At 55.8% G+C, this 13176-nt stretch overlaps 1 protein-coding gene across 5 annotated transcripts in view; it reads right to left on the bottom strand.

The window, feature by feature from the left end:
* COL27A1 (collagen type XXVII alpha 1 chain) overlaps positions 1-13176 on the bottom strand; it is a 118381-nt gene that overhangs the window by 13545 nt on the left and 91660 nt on the right. For 4 of the 5 annotated variants that reach the window (XM_026113797.2, XM_064523645.1, XM_064523642.1 and 1 more), the window contains 19 exons: positions 11679-11732; positions 11229-11282; positions 10722-10766; positions 9315-9368; positions 8816-8860; positions 7590-7643; positions 6979-7032; positions 6253-6306; positions 5507-5560; positions 4784-4837; positions 4380-4424; positions 4016-4060; positions 3519-3626; positions 2745-2798; positions 2019-2072; positions 1590-1643; positions 999-1106; positions 481-534; positions 41-148 (listed from right to left, as the gene is read on the bottom strand). In XM_026113797.2, coding sequence (XP_025969582.2) covers positions 41-148; positions 481-534; positions 999-1106; positions 1590-1643; positions 2019-2072; positions 2745-2798; positions 3519-3626; positions 4016-4060; positions 4380-4424; positions 4784-4837; positions 5507-5560; positions 6253-6306; positions 6979-7032; positions 7590-7643; positions 8816-8860; positions 9315-9368; positions 10722-10766; positions 11229-11282; positions 11679-11732 — 1152 coding nt within the window. The remainder of the gene's footprint in view (positions 1-40; positions 149-480; positions 535-998; positions 1107-1589; positions 1644-2018; positions 2073-2744; positions 2799-3518; positions 3627-4015; positions 4061-4379; positions 4425-4783; positions 4838-5506; positions 5561-6252; positions 6307-6978; positions 7033-7589; positions 7644-8815; positions 8861-9314; positions 9369-10721; positions 10767-11228; positions 11283-11678; positions 11733-13176) is intronic. The other variant, XM_064523643.1, reaches the window with a different exon arrangement.

The raw sequence follows: 13176 nt of genomic DNA, 5'->3' as shown, positions 1-13176 counted from the left end.
AATCCCTGTGGGTTTTGAAGGATTCCCTCTCTGTACTTGCCAGCAAACCTTCTTGGCCCTTCTCTCCTTTATGTCCTTTTCCTCCAACGTCCCCCATAACAGCTCCTTGTCCAGGCACTCCAGGAAGGCCCCTAGGGCCAACATCTCCCTGGCCAGGAATAGAGACAGAAATGTCAGCACAAAGAAGAAAAAGGAACAGTAAGTAAAGGAGCTTCTGCATTAAGATGATGTGTTTCAAACCCTCACTCAGTGCCACGGACATGAGACCTTCACCCTGCAGCACTCACAGGAGAGGCTTTAATGTCAGGTCTAACAGAGCTGCAGTCCCCAAAATCTCCGGGGACTTTCAGCCTAATGGGTCGTGGGGATATCCCTGCCCTGCTTCCACCTCCTCCATGACAAACTAAGAAATGGAGGCTGAGCAGACTACAGGTGGTCCCAAGGTGCTGGAAAGAAACACGGGGAAGAGGCACTCCCCACCTTTTGTCCCTGGAGCCCTGACTCGCCCGGGTCTCCAGCATCACCAACATCACCCTGCCAGGAGAGGAAATACCAGTGTCAGATGCAATAAATGTTCCCCCAGTATTGTCCCAACCAGGGACCAAGTTTTGTCAGTTATTTAAAAGCCAGGCTTTGACTTCCATGGTCTTTACTACCCTCCTCCGGCTGGGAGTTCGTTTCTGGGTAAAATGCTGCAGGTCCTGCAAAGCCATCAGGTCTACCAGGTGACTGAAAACCACACAATTACTTGCAGCTATGACCCACGCTATCCTAAAAGCAAGCAAGGATTAAATAACTAGCACATTCAGGAAGCGTCTTCCCCTATAGCAAGGAGATGCCAAAGCTTGTCTGCAGCAGAGCTGCAGGATGTGCAGGCTGCTCAGTGCTAACACCTTTCCCTTCCCCATGCCGACCCCAGGGCCTGGCAGAGCGCAGTACAGGTGCTGAGGAAGCTGATGGGTAGCAGCAACCACCGTGGTGTCAGCCAGTGCACATACCTCCTTTCCTTGCTCCCCGGGTCTCCCAGGTGGCCCCTTTGGCCCATCGTCCCCTTGCTCCCCAGGACCACCTTTGATGCCTGGAGCTCCGAGAATTCCTGTCTCTCCCTGGAAAGGAAGACGACCACCAGTATTATTCTCGGCTGACCTTCCTAGCTGATCCTGGGTCTGCCCTTACTGCACCTCCATCATTTCTCCCTATACAGTCCCCTCCAGTTTTCCTCATACCAGGTACCAAAGCCTTGAGTGGATCCTGGCCCTCCCCACCATGCCTAGGAATGCAAATCCCCAAGTGTGGGAATGTTAAAAAAGACCTACATGGATTTAGGTGCCTGCCCGCACTCAAAGCCAGTGGGAATTAAGCACCAAAATCTCTGGTGCGTGTGAAAATCTCCCAGAAGGGCTGTGGAGCAGCGACAGATGAGGACGGCATAGAGGGTCCTGGCTGCAGAGAAGCCACGGAAACCTTGAGCACCCGCTCACGTCTCTGTGGCAGGCCCGGGAGAGGTGCCGGGGCCAGGCGAGCCCACTGCCGCCAGCGAGCACGGCACGTGGGGCACCTGCCACCCTCAGCACCCAGCTGGAACGGACCTGCTCGCCTTTGTGTCCTGGCTGACCCTCCACTCCCAGCAGTCCTGGTGGTCCCTGCAGGAGAAAACACACATCCCATTACTACCAGGGATTATCCCCACCAACTGGCATGTGCAGGACTCTGCGATGCCAACGTCAGACACCACTTCAGTACGGCCAGCCTGGGAAGTCCCCATGCGCTGATGTCTCATCTCATCACACTTTCCAATAACATTTCTCCTGGGGAGATTGCTGGCTCCCGTCTTGCCTATGCTTTGATTTGCCCCTATTGCACAAAGCCTTCAAAATCAGCTAATGTGAACAGAGCTTTGACCTTCTAGTTCGTTTAGGGATCAGCAACACTTTCCCTTCCCCAGAGACAGCAACCCGGGAGAAGCAGGCCGGAGCAGCCCCAGGAGGAGGGTGGCCAGGTCTTCTGAGCTGACGTACCTGCTCTCCATCCAGCCCACTGATGCCGGCTTCCCCGGGATCGCCCACATCACCCTGGGAGAGGAAACAAAGAAATCAGAACAAGCAGCTGTGGCTGTCCTCAGCCCAGGTCCCCGCAGAGAGCCCCGCTGCCCCAGCCCTTGCGATGTTGGCAGAATGTCATTACCAGGAGGGATAGAGATTTATAAATTTGATGCAAGTGGGAGAAGAGCCTTGAAAGCCCTCCTGGTAAAGAAAGTGGCAAAATTGGGAGGAGTGCTTCACCTTCAACCCCCCTCTGTTCCCTGTCTTGAAGACAGCAGTGTGGGAAAGCCTGTGTTCAGTATGGCTCCTGGTCACCCCAAGTTGGGTCATTGCTGCAGAGGTACAGGGAGGAGGTGATGCCTGAGTGGGAAAGCCAGCATGTTGCAGCAGCTCAGCACTGCGAGCTCCCCGCACACGAAGGGGTCAGGGAGAAGTTGAAGGCTGTTTCAAGAACCGTGGGTACAAGATCCTTATGGTGCCACAGCTCAGCATGGTCCAAGAGGTGACCCATGGGCCAAATTTGGCTCCTAGATTCCCTCCTCACAAGGCAACTGAGACTGGCTGAACGTAGGAGGAAAATACCCTTTCACACAAGGAGAGCAATCACATGAAGCTTCGCCCTGCTTGGGTAGCTCCTGACACACAGACATGAACGGCGCACACAGATGGCAAGGGGTATCAAAAGGCCTTCTCTTTTCTTACCTTCTCTCCTTTCCTCCCCAAAGGCCCTTCAGGTCCACCTGGGCCTTCCCGGCCCTGAAAACAAACAGCCTATATTAACAGCAAGGCATTACATTAATTCAGGAGGAGTTTGCAGCTCCCAAACTTGGATGGCAGGTAGACGAGAGAACCCAGCACATATCTCCACTGGCAGATGAGCTCCTCGCCAGCTGGCAAAGTCTCCTGTACCAGTTGTCCTCTTTCCCTTTGTGCAGGTGCTTTGGGGAGCTCCCACTGTCTGACACACACCAGCAAAAACCCTTGCAACCTGCCCTGCTAGCAGAAAGCAAATGGATGAGGCAGGTTATGGCAAAGGAGCTGAACAATCAGACTTGAAAGCAAGTAAGTGAGCCTTGAGAGGCTCCATATCCAAGCTGGAAGGGGCCAGTAACAGTTGCTGGCCACAGACACTGCAAAGCCAACTCCTGGCAAAAGCCTGGCCTAAGTCATCGATGAAGTGGTGGAGGAGAGCACAGCAAAGGCACTGCAAAGACTGGGAGCCAAGAGGAACCATAAGAACCTCACCTCGAGGTTGTTGTGGAGAATGAAGTAGAGTGGCCAGCAAGGTGGTGCATTAAAATGAGCAGACTGGACGTACCCTGTACACACTGTCCAGCGTCAGGGCAGGCAGAGCCCTTAGGTTATGCCAAGCCACCCAGCTCCCCCAAGAGCCTCCAAGTAACAACCTTCCTTGCTCAAGTGCAGGTACTGAATGTTGTGTTAAACGTCAATCAAAGGAGCCACATCAGCACTTACCGGGTACCCAGGCAGGCCAGAAACCCCACTCCTCCCAGGAGCCCCTGTTTCTCCTGCCGAGCCAGGCTTCCCAGTGATGCCATCCAGCCCTCGCATGCCGGGAACTCCCTGCAAGACCAAAAGGCCATTTAGGCACCCCAAAACGCAGGAAGTGGTGCAGCTCCTCTCTCTCTGGGGAGGGCAAGAGAGTGGAGGAGAAAGAGTGAAACCCCACACCTAAAGCAATCTGGCCACCATGCAGTTTATAACGGCACCATCTGAGCCTGGTGGGTACTGGGGTACTTGTCATGCAGAGATCACTGCGGTGCAGGAGGGCAGTGTGGTCCCCATACCCATCTTGTCATCACCCAGCTACTTGCGCAGGGTTTGGTCCTTATTCTGCTCCTTTACTGAGCCTCATGGCCAGCCCAGCAATAGGCACCTATGTTGTATCACATTGGACGTCGCATAACTTGAGCCTATAGAGCATCTCTACAAGCTACAGCTCTTCCACTTACAGGCAGCCCTGGAAGCCCTCGAGGACCTGGGTCTCCTGGTCTTCCCTGAAACAAGATAGGTTTTCAACAGTGCGGTCACAGTGGGGAGGGGAGATGGTGCTGGGGACTCAGAGCAGGGTGCAGAGGACCGGGCTTTGCTCAGAGAAACCCCATGGGCCCTGGCCACCTCCAAGAGGTCCATGCAGCAAAGTCCAGCAGGGCAAAACAGGAGGCAATGGGGGAGGACCCAGGGTCCTGCTAGCCCCTGCCATTATCCATGCTGTTACCGCCGCAGGTAACACAAACTCGACCACGCAGTCGAGGGGGACCCACAGCAGAAGGGATATGGCTAGCCAGACAAACTCATTACAGTGTTGGGACCCACCTGGGAGCCAGGAGGTCCTCTTGGGCCCGGGGGACCTGGCAGGGCCTGGAGAAGGGAGAGACACTTCAGACCCACCCGCCACAGTCCCCCTCTGCTAACACCAGGAGCAAGGCTCTGCCTTGAAGCGCAGAAGCCCCCACCACGCTCTCCTGGACGAGCACTGCCCCTGCCCACTGCCCCCAGAGCCGCCGTTCCGGGCTCTGGGAGACCCCAGCCCACGCTGCAGGTCGCCCCACTGGGCAGCGGCTCCTCTGCCCCCCACATCCAGCACCAGCTGAGCTCCTTGGTGCTGGCAGGAAAGCTTTCCCATTTTACCTTGTCCTGCTCAGCAAAAGCTGATTTGCTCAGCGCTGCCTACGGGGGAGTTGGGAGCTGCCTGCCACCAGCCAGCAAGCAGCACTCACCTTGGGGCCAGCTTTTCCGGGGAATCCCGGCAGGCCTTGGGCTCCAGTTTCTCCCTGGTAGGAGGCAAGACAGATTTCCTTCCTGCTGCACCTTCTATTACAACAACCTCTTAAGGGCAAAAATAGCAGCCCTGGGCCTTACGAAGAAGAGTGGGAGTTTGGGGAGTTGAAGAGCTCGGGACCAGCCTGTTTGCCCCATGTTGGGGCCGGCTCCAGACATGCTCCTCCTGGCCCGAGACAACACCCGAAACACCTCCCCGCTCAGCTCAACCTCCAAACCCTAAAGCTGCACATTGCTGAACTCTGGCAGAGGCCAAATGCAGCTGGGCTGCAGCAAGGAGCTAGGGCTGGCTTGCAGCCAACACAGCCTGAGTGTCTGCTGTTTGCAGCCACACTTCTCTTAAGACTTGTTCCCATAACAAAATTAAAAAAACAGAAGCAAACTCATTCTGTAACAGCCTCTGAAATCCCCCCCTCACTGAGCCAGAAGACCAATGCAGAGCAGCAGGGGAAAAAAAAAAAAAAAGCCCTAATAGCCAGTGGTTGCGAGAAAAGCTGCAGAGCAGATCCTGCAGTGGAGACTCGTACCCGGCAGCGCAGTCCCTCCTCCCTGGCTCTGGTGCAGCTCAGCGCTCTGCAGCACAACCCACCACCCGGCAGCACGCAGAAATTGCTCTGCTGGTTGCCCTGAGCTGCTTCTCTTGCTGGGTTTCCCAGTCCTACCTTTTCTCCCCTGGGTCCTGGCTTCCCTCTGTCACCAACAGGTCCTGGGTAGCCCTGGGGAGAGCACCGCGTTGGCAGGTCAGCAGAGACACACATGGTACATCCAGGGTATGGGATAAGGCGACTGCTAAGGTTCAGCTCTCACCAAGGGAAAGGCAGGAATTGTGCCAGGGATCAGCACTTCATAAACTCAGTTTCTTTGGCTCTGTCCCAGACTATCATTCTTATCCAAAGTTAATCTTATTTCATCTTACAAGGAAAGGTCTCGTGACCATGAGAGTTTCCCTCTCTCATCAGCAATATGAAACCTAGCTCATGTCCCCACTCCTTGGCCTCCACAACCTCTCCATTGAGGCAGGAGGGCTGGGTGACTGGGCGCATGTGGCCCCAGGGCAGTGTGCTGGGGTCTCAGGCCATGCTGGTGAAGGAGCTTAGCTTCAGACACCACCTTTGGCCACCCCATGCAGATCCACTGCCCGGGACCAGGGTTAGCCCCACCATCCCCAGAGGGATGCCTCAGGATGGGACTAGAAATGCTGCCCCCAAATGCTGGGCTCATCCAGGCTGGAGCCGGGAGATACCTCGGGCAGCCAGAGCTGCCAAGACCACTGGGGCACTGCAGAAGCCCTGACAGGACCGTGAGTGCCCTGGCTGACACATCCGTATTCCCGCAAGCCTCTCCACCTCTCCCCAGCGCTCAGGCAGGCTGCACCGTACCTCGCTAAGTGGGCATGCTTATCACTTACATACATGCCGACAGGTCCTTGCGGTCCTTCCAAGCCAGGCTTTCCAGGTAGTCCCTGCCGGGAAAGAGAAGCACTAATGTACCTCTGCTCCAGGCATGTGGATATACTGTTCAGCCCCGGCTCTAATGGAAATTATAGGGATGCCGGGGGAGAGACCTGGCCTGGTTTAATGCATGCAGCTGGGCTCTGCACGAGGAACCAGTTCTACGTGGTGCTGCCTGGACTGTGATGATGATCGCTGATGATCAGCTGAGATAGGGTTTTTATGGGAAGCATATGGGCTGCTCATGTGTGGGCACTAACAGCGGGTCTCAGCTCCCCAGACTGTGCAAGGGGAGGAGGCTGCAGGGGAGCTTCAGCACAGAAATCCCTCTTTTTTGCCCCACATCCATGCAATCAGCCTGCTCCTGGCCCTTGGAGGCCATGCCTGCCCTGAGCAATGTGGATGTTCCCACGGGTGGCCCTGGGGCTTAGCAGAGCTGTGAGCAGTCGGTGGGGATTTGGGTGCCAACCTCACACCCGCCCATGGTGTGACTAGCTCAGAGATCTCCACACCATGGTGCACAAGGGCCTCTTCCTGCCCTCTGTGTCCATGCCCAAATCTGAGGGATCCCCCCAGGCTTCCATGAAAAGCCTCGTCACGTCTGCTGAGGGGTGTCTGCCACCACGGGGTGCTCCAGCCAGCCCCCCAGCCCGTTCGCGGCCACCCTCGCTCCCCGCTCTCACCTTCGCGCCCAGGGAGCCTGGGTCTCCATCAGCTCCTGGTCTTCCCAGAGGGCCCTTCAGAAATGTTTAAGGAGGAGATATCGGTCAAAAGGTTGCGATGAGAAAAGCCCTATTGAGCCACTGCTGGGACCTCTGTGCTTAATGACAGGCATCGCCTGGTCCCAACCAGGTTGTTAGGGACAAATTCTGCCACTGTGGCCCGTCCTGGCAGTGCCTGCACACCTGGCTCTCAGGCAGGGTTGTCACCAGGCAGGGTGACAATGTGGGCAAATAACCAACAGCTAACAGGGCATTCGGGGCCTGACGACTTGTGCGATGGGCCAGGGCAGCCTTGGGGCAGCTCGTTCAGCCCAGATGGCTCACAGCAGCCTGAAATCTGGGAGAATGTGGCCCCAGGACCTGTAGCTGTTCGCCAAGTCCCGCAGGAGCCCAGCTCTCAGACAGGGGATCTTCAGGCAGCTCCCATCCATCGCTGCAGTCTTTATCCCTGCTAGGACACCAGCCCCAGCCCCGTATGATAGTGAGCACCCTGCCTGGACACCCCGCTGACTTTCCGCAGCTCTACAGCCCAAGTAAATGGAGAGTTAATGCAAAATTAAGGTTTTCCTTACTATTGGTCCAGGGAGTCCTCTGTGGCCTCTGTCTCCCTGCGAGCCAGCAAAACCCTGGAGGAGAGGGCAGCAGATCAGGCATGCCGGGACGGGAGCAGGCGAGGGAAGCACAGGGGGGATAACAGGAGGAGGGAGGAGAGCAAAGACAGAGTTATCAGGGAGGCGAGGGGCTCACTGTTGTCAGGACCTGGTCAGAAACCAACCCAAAACAGAGCAGAGCGTCGTGGCTAAGTCCCAAGTGAATGGCTCCAGCCTCCTGAATGCAATATGAGCGTTTTCCACTTCAAATCGACTCTTTGATTTCTTGTTGTTCAAGCACATCAGCTGCGTGTATACACGTATACAACGCCCACATGCACATCTAGAGAGCTGAGCACTCTGCAGTACTAACAGCAAAATCAGAGACCATTTTTTTGACCCAGAACAGAACATTTTTCTTATTTTGCTTGTTTTGAGGGAAATGCAAGCTTTTTTTTTTCTTTCTTTTTTTCTTTTCAGAGCAAAAACAAACAAATATTTGAAATCCCACAAAAGGGAAAACTTGCCACCAGCCTAGGTGTTGGTGATGAACCCGTTTTGGACAGCAGCACCACTGATGAGAAATGTCTTTTCGCAATAGCCATTTTTTAAATGTAGAAAGTGCCTCCTCAGCCCTCTCCTTTGCACTTCACCATGATGCTGAGCAGGTCTCTGCGTCTAGCTGCACCCAGAAGACAACCTCTGGCTTGGCCCGCTCCAGCAGGGTTACCCCACCACCGCCCAATACTCCCACTCTCCTTCCCACTGAAGATGCTTCTGAGGCAAAGAAGAGCTAATATCAAAGGGAGAGAGCAGAGCAGAATGCGCTGCAGAGGGAGAGCAGAGGGGAGGAAGGCTAGAAACAGCGGTGGGGATGGAAGGAGGCAAGCGGCGTCCAGGAGGAGGGGGTGATCTCTCCAGCACACTGGTCATGCCTGGTGCCACCCAACCTGGGGCATTAGTCGTTGATAACCAAGCCTCAAAAATCAAACCATGGCACTGGGAAGACTCAAAGCCAGCAGGACCTTGGCACAACTTGGGGAGAAGTTGGCCAAGGATCTTCCTTCGGTCCTGTCCTGGCAACGCAAAGGGGAGCACCACCGAAAGGCAAAGCTGGGTCTCAGCTCAGAGGAGCTTTCTGTGATCAAGCCACCTCCACCCCGAGGAAGGGAAGGATTTCAGACAAACACAAGTGCAGCTCCACTCACTGGCGATCCCCTTCTGCCTGGGCTGCCCACGGCCCCTGGGAGACCCTGCAGGATAAGGCAGGCAGATGGTAAGGATCAGGAGGAAGATCCAGCCTTTCCCAGTCCCATCCCAAATCCGGGGCTATGACTACAGACATGCAGGCAAGGCACAGGAGCAAGGATCTTGCCTAACTCCACCCATCTAGCACACAGCTAGCTCCAGCCGAGCTAGATCCTCCCACCCCTTAAAATCAGTGGAGAAAGATAGTCCATCTCATCCCAGGCAGATTGTGTTCTTGAAGTCATATGGAGCTGGCCTTGACCTGAATGGCCGTGGCCCAGGTTTGGAAGCCCCCATGGCATGGAGGAGCATCCAAGCCTGGCTTGGATCCATCTCTCCAAAGCCAGCACCGTGGTCACACTGCATTACAGGGCAGCCAACATAACAAGCAACTTTCACCTGCAATCCCGACCCTTGTACAACGCACCGACATTTAAGTATGTAGTATAGAATGGGAACCTGTGTACCAGGCTTTCCTTCTGGGCCTTCTGCTCCTGGAGCACCTCGCAAGCCCTGGGGAGCAGATTGTCATCTCAGGTAAGGAGAGCACAACCGACGCAACACAACAACTTTTGAGCTGCCACGCTTGCTCGCAGCACGGGCTCATCTAGCTCACAAGCCTGTCTCTGACAGTGGCCAAAAGCAAATATTGCTACAACTATTAAAAGGTGGCAGATACAAAGCGGTACAGTCCCTAGCGTGCTCCTCTAGTCTATAGGAGCCTCAGGGGCATTCTGAGCCAATGGTTGTTCCTTGGTATTGAATAGCCCTTGACAGACTTCTCTTCCACAGCCTTGTACCTTTGCCTTTTGAGCCCACATAAACCTTAGCAACCGTAAAGCCCTGCAGCAAGGAGAACCACGGCTTAGATAAACACTGCCCCTTGGTCAGGTCGAATCTGGCATTTCAGGTTTCTAGTTCTTGCACTGGAAGAGACAGGCGCTTAGGGACGAATTCAGAGCACGCAGGAAGGGCAACCGCAAAGGCAAGGATGTACAACTGTTGTCCCAAGAGCAATTTAAATATAGCAGAGTGGAAGACTTTTGCACAAAGCATATTTGTTTGCTGCATGTGCATTAATCTGAAAAGTAGGGAAGGATGGCTGCAATGGGAGCTGCTCCCATCTCAGGAGCCTCTTCCCGTGTCCTTTGCCTGGTTATTTGCCCTTTGCACATTGCCGAGATCGTCCCGCGCCGGCTGCTGCGGCAGGGACCACCTGGCTGGCTGCACGGCGCCTCGAACCCAGCCCCAGGCTCACACGTGTCAATGCATGAGAAATTATAAACCGCACTTGCAAAACACCAGTCCCAAAACACGCCAGGGAAGGTGCCGGTTCGTTAGCATGCGCCTCGTCTCCTAACCGTGCCCCCGCTCGGCACTTTCCACAAGCAGCTTCTCCCCGCTCTTTCCCACCTTCACTGTCACTGTCGCTGGGAAATAAAATCAGGGTGGGTGGAAACTGTTCTCACGGCACCGACAAGACTAGTGAGCACCTCAGCAGTGTTTTCTCCTGTCATCTCTACTTACCTCAGCTATTAACTCTCTCTCCTCTGCCAAATGTAATTCTGCATAATGAGAATTTCTAGAGGAAGCTGTTCATAAGAGACCTCGTTTCCTGAACTTTCTGTGCCCAGGGTAAGAATTTAATTGTGGCGTTTGGCAGGCGATTTGCTGAAAACTCTACGTGCAATGTTCAAAAGCTTGAGATGCACCACGCCCAATTTACTCCATGTGATTCCCAAATGGAGCCCGACCCTCCGATACAACCGTGTCCCGGGATGCGTCACAACACTTCCCGAGAGCTCATCTAAGCAAAGAAAACATGACGCGCAAGCGTTGCAGGCTGAATGGAGATCTCCTACTTACTGGCAGGCCAGGGACTCCAGCCAGCCCACGCTGCCCCGTGCGGCCCTGGAAGAAAGCAAGCATTGAGAAAAGCATCTTTCTGTCAGCAGTAAAGCTGCATGTTTAGAGGCCTTCCCATGGACAAAGCTGGCATCAGGAAAGATTGCTGCAAGTGGTAAGTGTTGGAGGCCTTTAGATACGCAGATCCGGTTAGGCTTCGGTGCGGACGGGGAGTTTATCTAAGGTGTGCTCTCTCGTGGCACTCTCACCTTGCGCCCCCCCCCTTGGCATGCGGACACTGGAGGAGAGGAAGGGTCTCTAGATCTTTGAAACCACTGCCCACCTCCTGGGCAGATCCCTGGCCACGGCTGCCCGTGTGTCCCCTCCCCAGCCACAGTCCCATGGGGCCTCGCGCCCTCTTTGCGCGTCCTGTGCTGCCCCGTGATGGGTGTCTAGGGTTGCTTTCATCTCGAAGGCCTAAGATGCTCCAAGAATCAGCTAAAAGTAATAAACGACTCCATGAGTTACCCTGGTTCCTCGTAATCCTGGGATTCCCTTGAGGCCATCAGGTCCTCGGCTTCCCTGAAATTCACACAGAGGAAAACCCAGTCATTTTAGGCATCCCTGCTGGTCTTGCCAGCCCCTTCGCCTGGGTGAGCTGTCATGATCTCCACAGGGGGCTCATGCAGAAGCCCCTGGGGTCAGCACGTCTGAGCATGGCTCAGCCCGCACGCAAGGCTGCTGGTCTCCAGACCACGAGGCCAGGGCTGTCACCGAGCTGGGCAGCAGTGTGACCCTGTGGGTGGGTGGTGGGGGCAGAGCCTGGTGGCCGCTGGAGCGGGACCACTGGGCAGGTGGGGGCTCGTGGGCTCGCCAGACCTGGGGGCAGTGTGGCCTCCTTTTTGCCCCTAATGTGCAAGGAGAAGAGCACCCAAAAGGGTTTCGCGGTGGCGGCACACGGCAAATGCCTGGGCTGACCTTGGGTCCTTCACTGCTGTTGAGACCCGCCGGGCCGATCTGGCCTTCTTCTCCCTGGGAGGAGAGAGGAGAGGAGGGTCAGCCAGAAGCACGTGGCTCTGAGCAAATTCAGCGTCTCGTCCCTTCGGGAGCCCAAGCAGGTCGTGTGTGCTGGGTATTGCTGCACGGCGTCCCCAGTGCGGTGGGGCAACAGCACCCTGCTCGCCCCCTCGGCCCCAGCAAGGGCTGCTCGTCCAGCTCGTGAACAGGGGTGAAGTTGAAAACTTTTGTTTCCTGCTGATCAAATTAAGAGCAATTTAATGCGCTGAGGCTCCTGCCCGTGCAGATACAGCCGCAGCGTGGCACGGGCAGCCCGTGCGCCCAGCTGGGGCCGGTCGGCCCAGCACACGTGGCTGCTATTTGCAAGTCGGTGCTGCTTGGCGAGGTGGAAGAGACACCACGTGGCAACGAGATGAGTCGTGCGGCATTTCCAGCTCTTGGAGAGGTGGGAGGATTCAGCTGTCAGCCTGAAGAGTGAATGTGAGAGCAGCTCCGAGCAGGCATCCCAAAACCCTCCAAAGGGGGAGGGCAACCCTTGCAGAGGGATACTGTACATCAGAAAAGTGGGAGGTGGGTGGGAAAACATAGTCCCCTCTCCCTCTCCTTAGAAGCTGGAAATGTCTAGAGATGAGCAGTCAGCCAGGATTCAGTTCCCAGGTAGAAACATTGATCCGCAGCCGGGTTTGTCCATCCTGACAGCTCACTCGGAGCGTGCACTGCAGAAAAAGCACTCCTAAAACTGGGCCCGTTTTCTGAGGCTCCTCGAGCATCGCCCTGTTTGGATCTCAGGAGCGAGGAGGGCAGCAGTCAGGCAGTACGACTGAGCAGGAGCAGGACGGCAGGGCAGCGGGCGCCGGGTCTGAGCTGGCTGAGCAATTGCAGTCCTCCAAAATCGTTAGCAAAAGCTCGCTCCAGAAAGCGGAGTGCCCAGCAGGAGTCGGAGATGATCAGCTCAAAAGAGCACTTTTTTAAAGCTTTTTTTAATCTCAAAATACCTGCAAAGCAGCGAACAGCACTGATCTGAAGCAGGGACTCAGCGTGGGCCCTGCAGGAACGTTAGGGCAGCAACAACCACAGAAAGTTGCCCTCAACCATGCTGGAAGTCCAAACACACATCTCTGCTTTGGGCACAGCACCTGCCCAAAGCTGCCTTCTCACTGCACCGCCGAACCCACCCGCTGAATTCGGGCCATCGATGGGGGCAGCGGCTGGAGGAAACTGGAGCAGCGGGGCCACAACTCTCCGCTGGAGCAAAGCGCGGCGGCTCTGAGGGTACCCACCACGCTGCACCGGCGGCCACGGAGAGCCCGGCCCTCCTCCCCGCTCTGCCAGGTGACACCAAAGCTGCTCTGCGACACAGCGGCTGTTTGCTACGCTGCGTCTCGCCTCTCCGGAGGAGGCCCTCAGGCTCTGTGTGAACCTCCCTGCAGGAAGATGCAACCTGGCCGGCGGGACATCA

This window comes from Dromaius novaehollandiae, chromosome 20 (assembly GCF_036370855.1).
Source record: "Dromaius novaehollandiae isolate bDroNov1 chromosome 20, bDroNov1.hap1, whole genome shotgun sequence".
Taxonomy (NCBI): Eukaryota; Metazoa; Chordata; class Aves; order Casuariiformes; family Dromaiidae; genus Dromaius; species Dromaius novaehollandiae.
The sequence above is the reverse complement of the archived record's forward strand: the minus strand, read 5'-3'. Positions and strand labels throughout refer to the sequence as shown.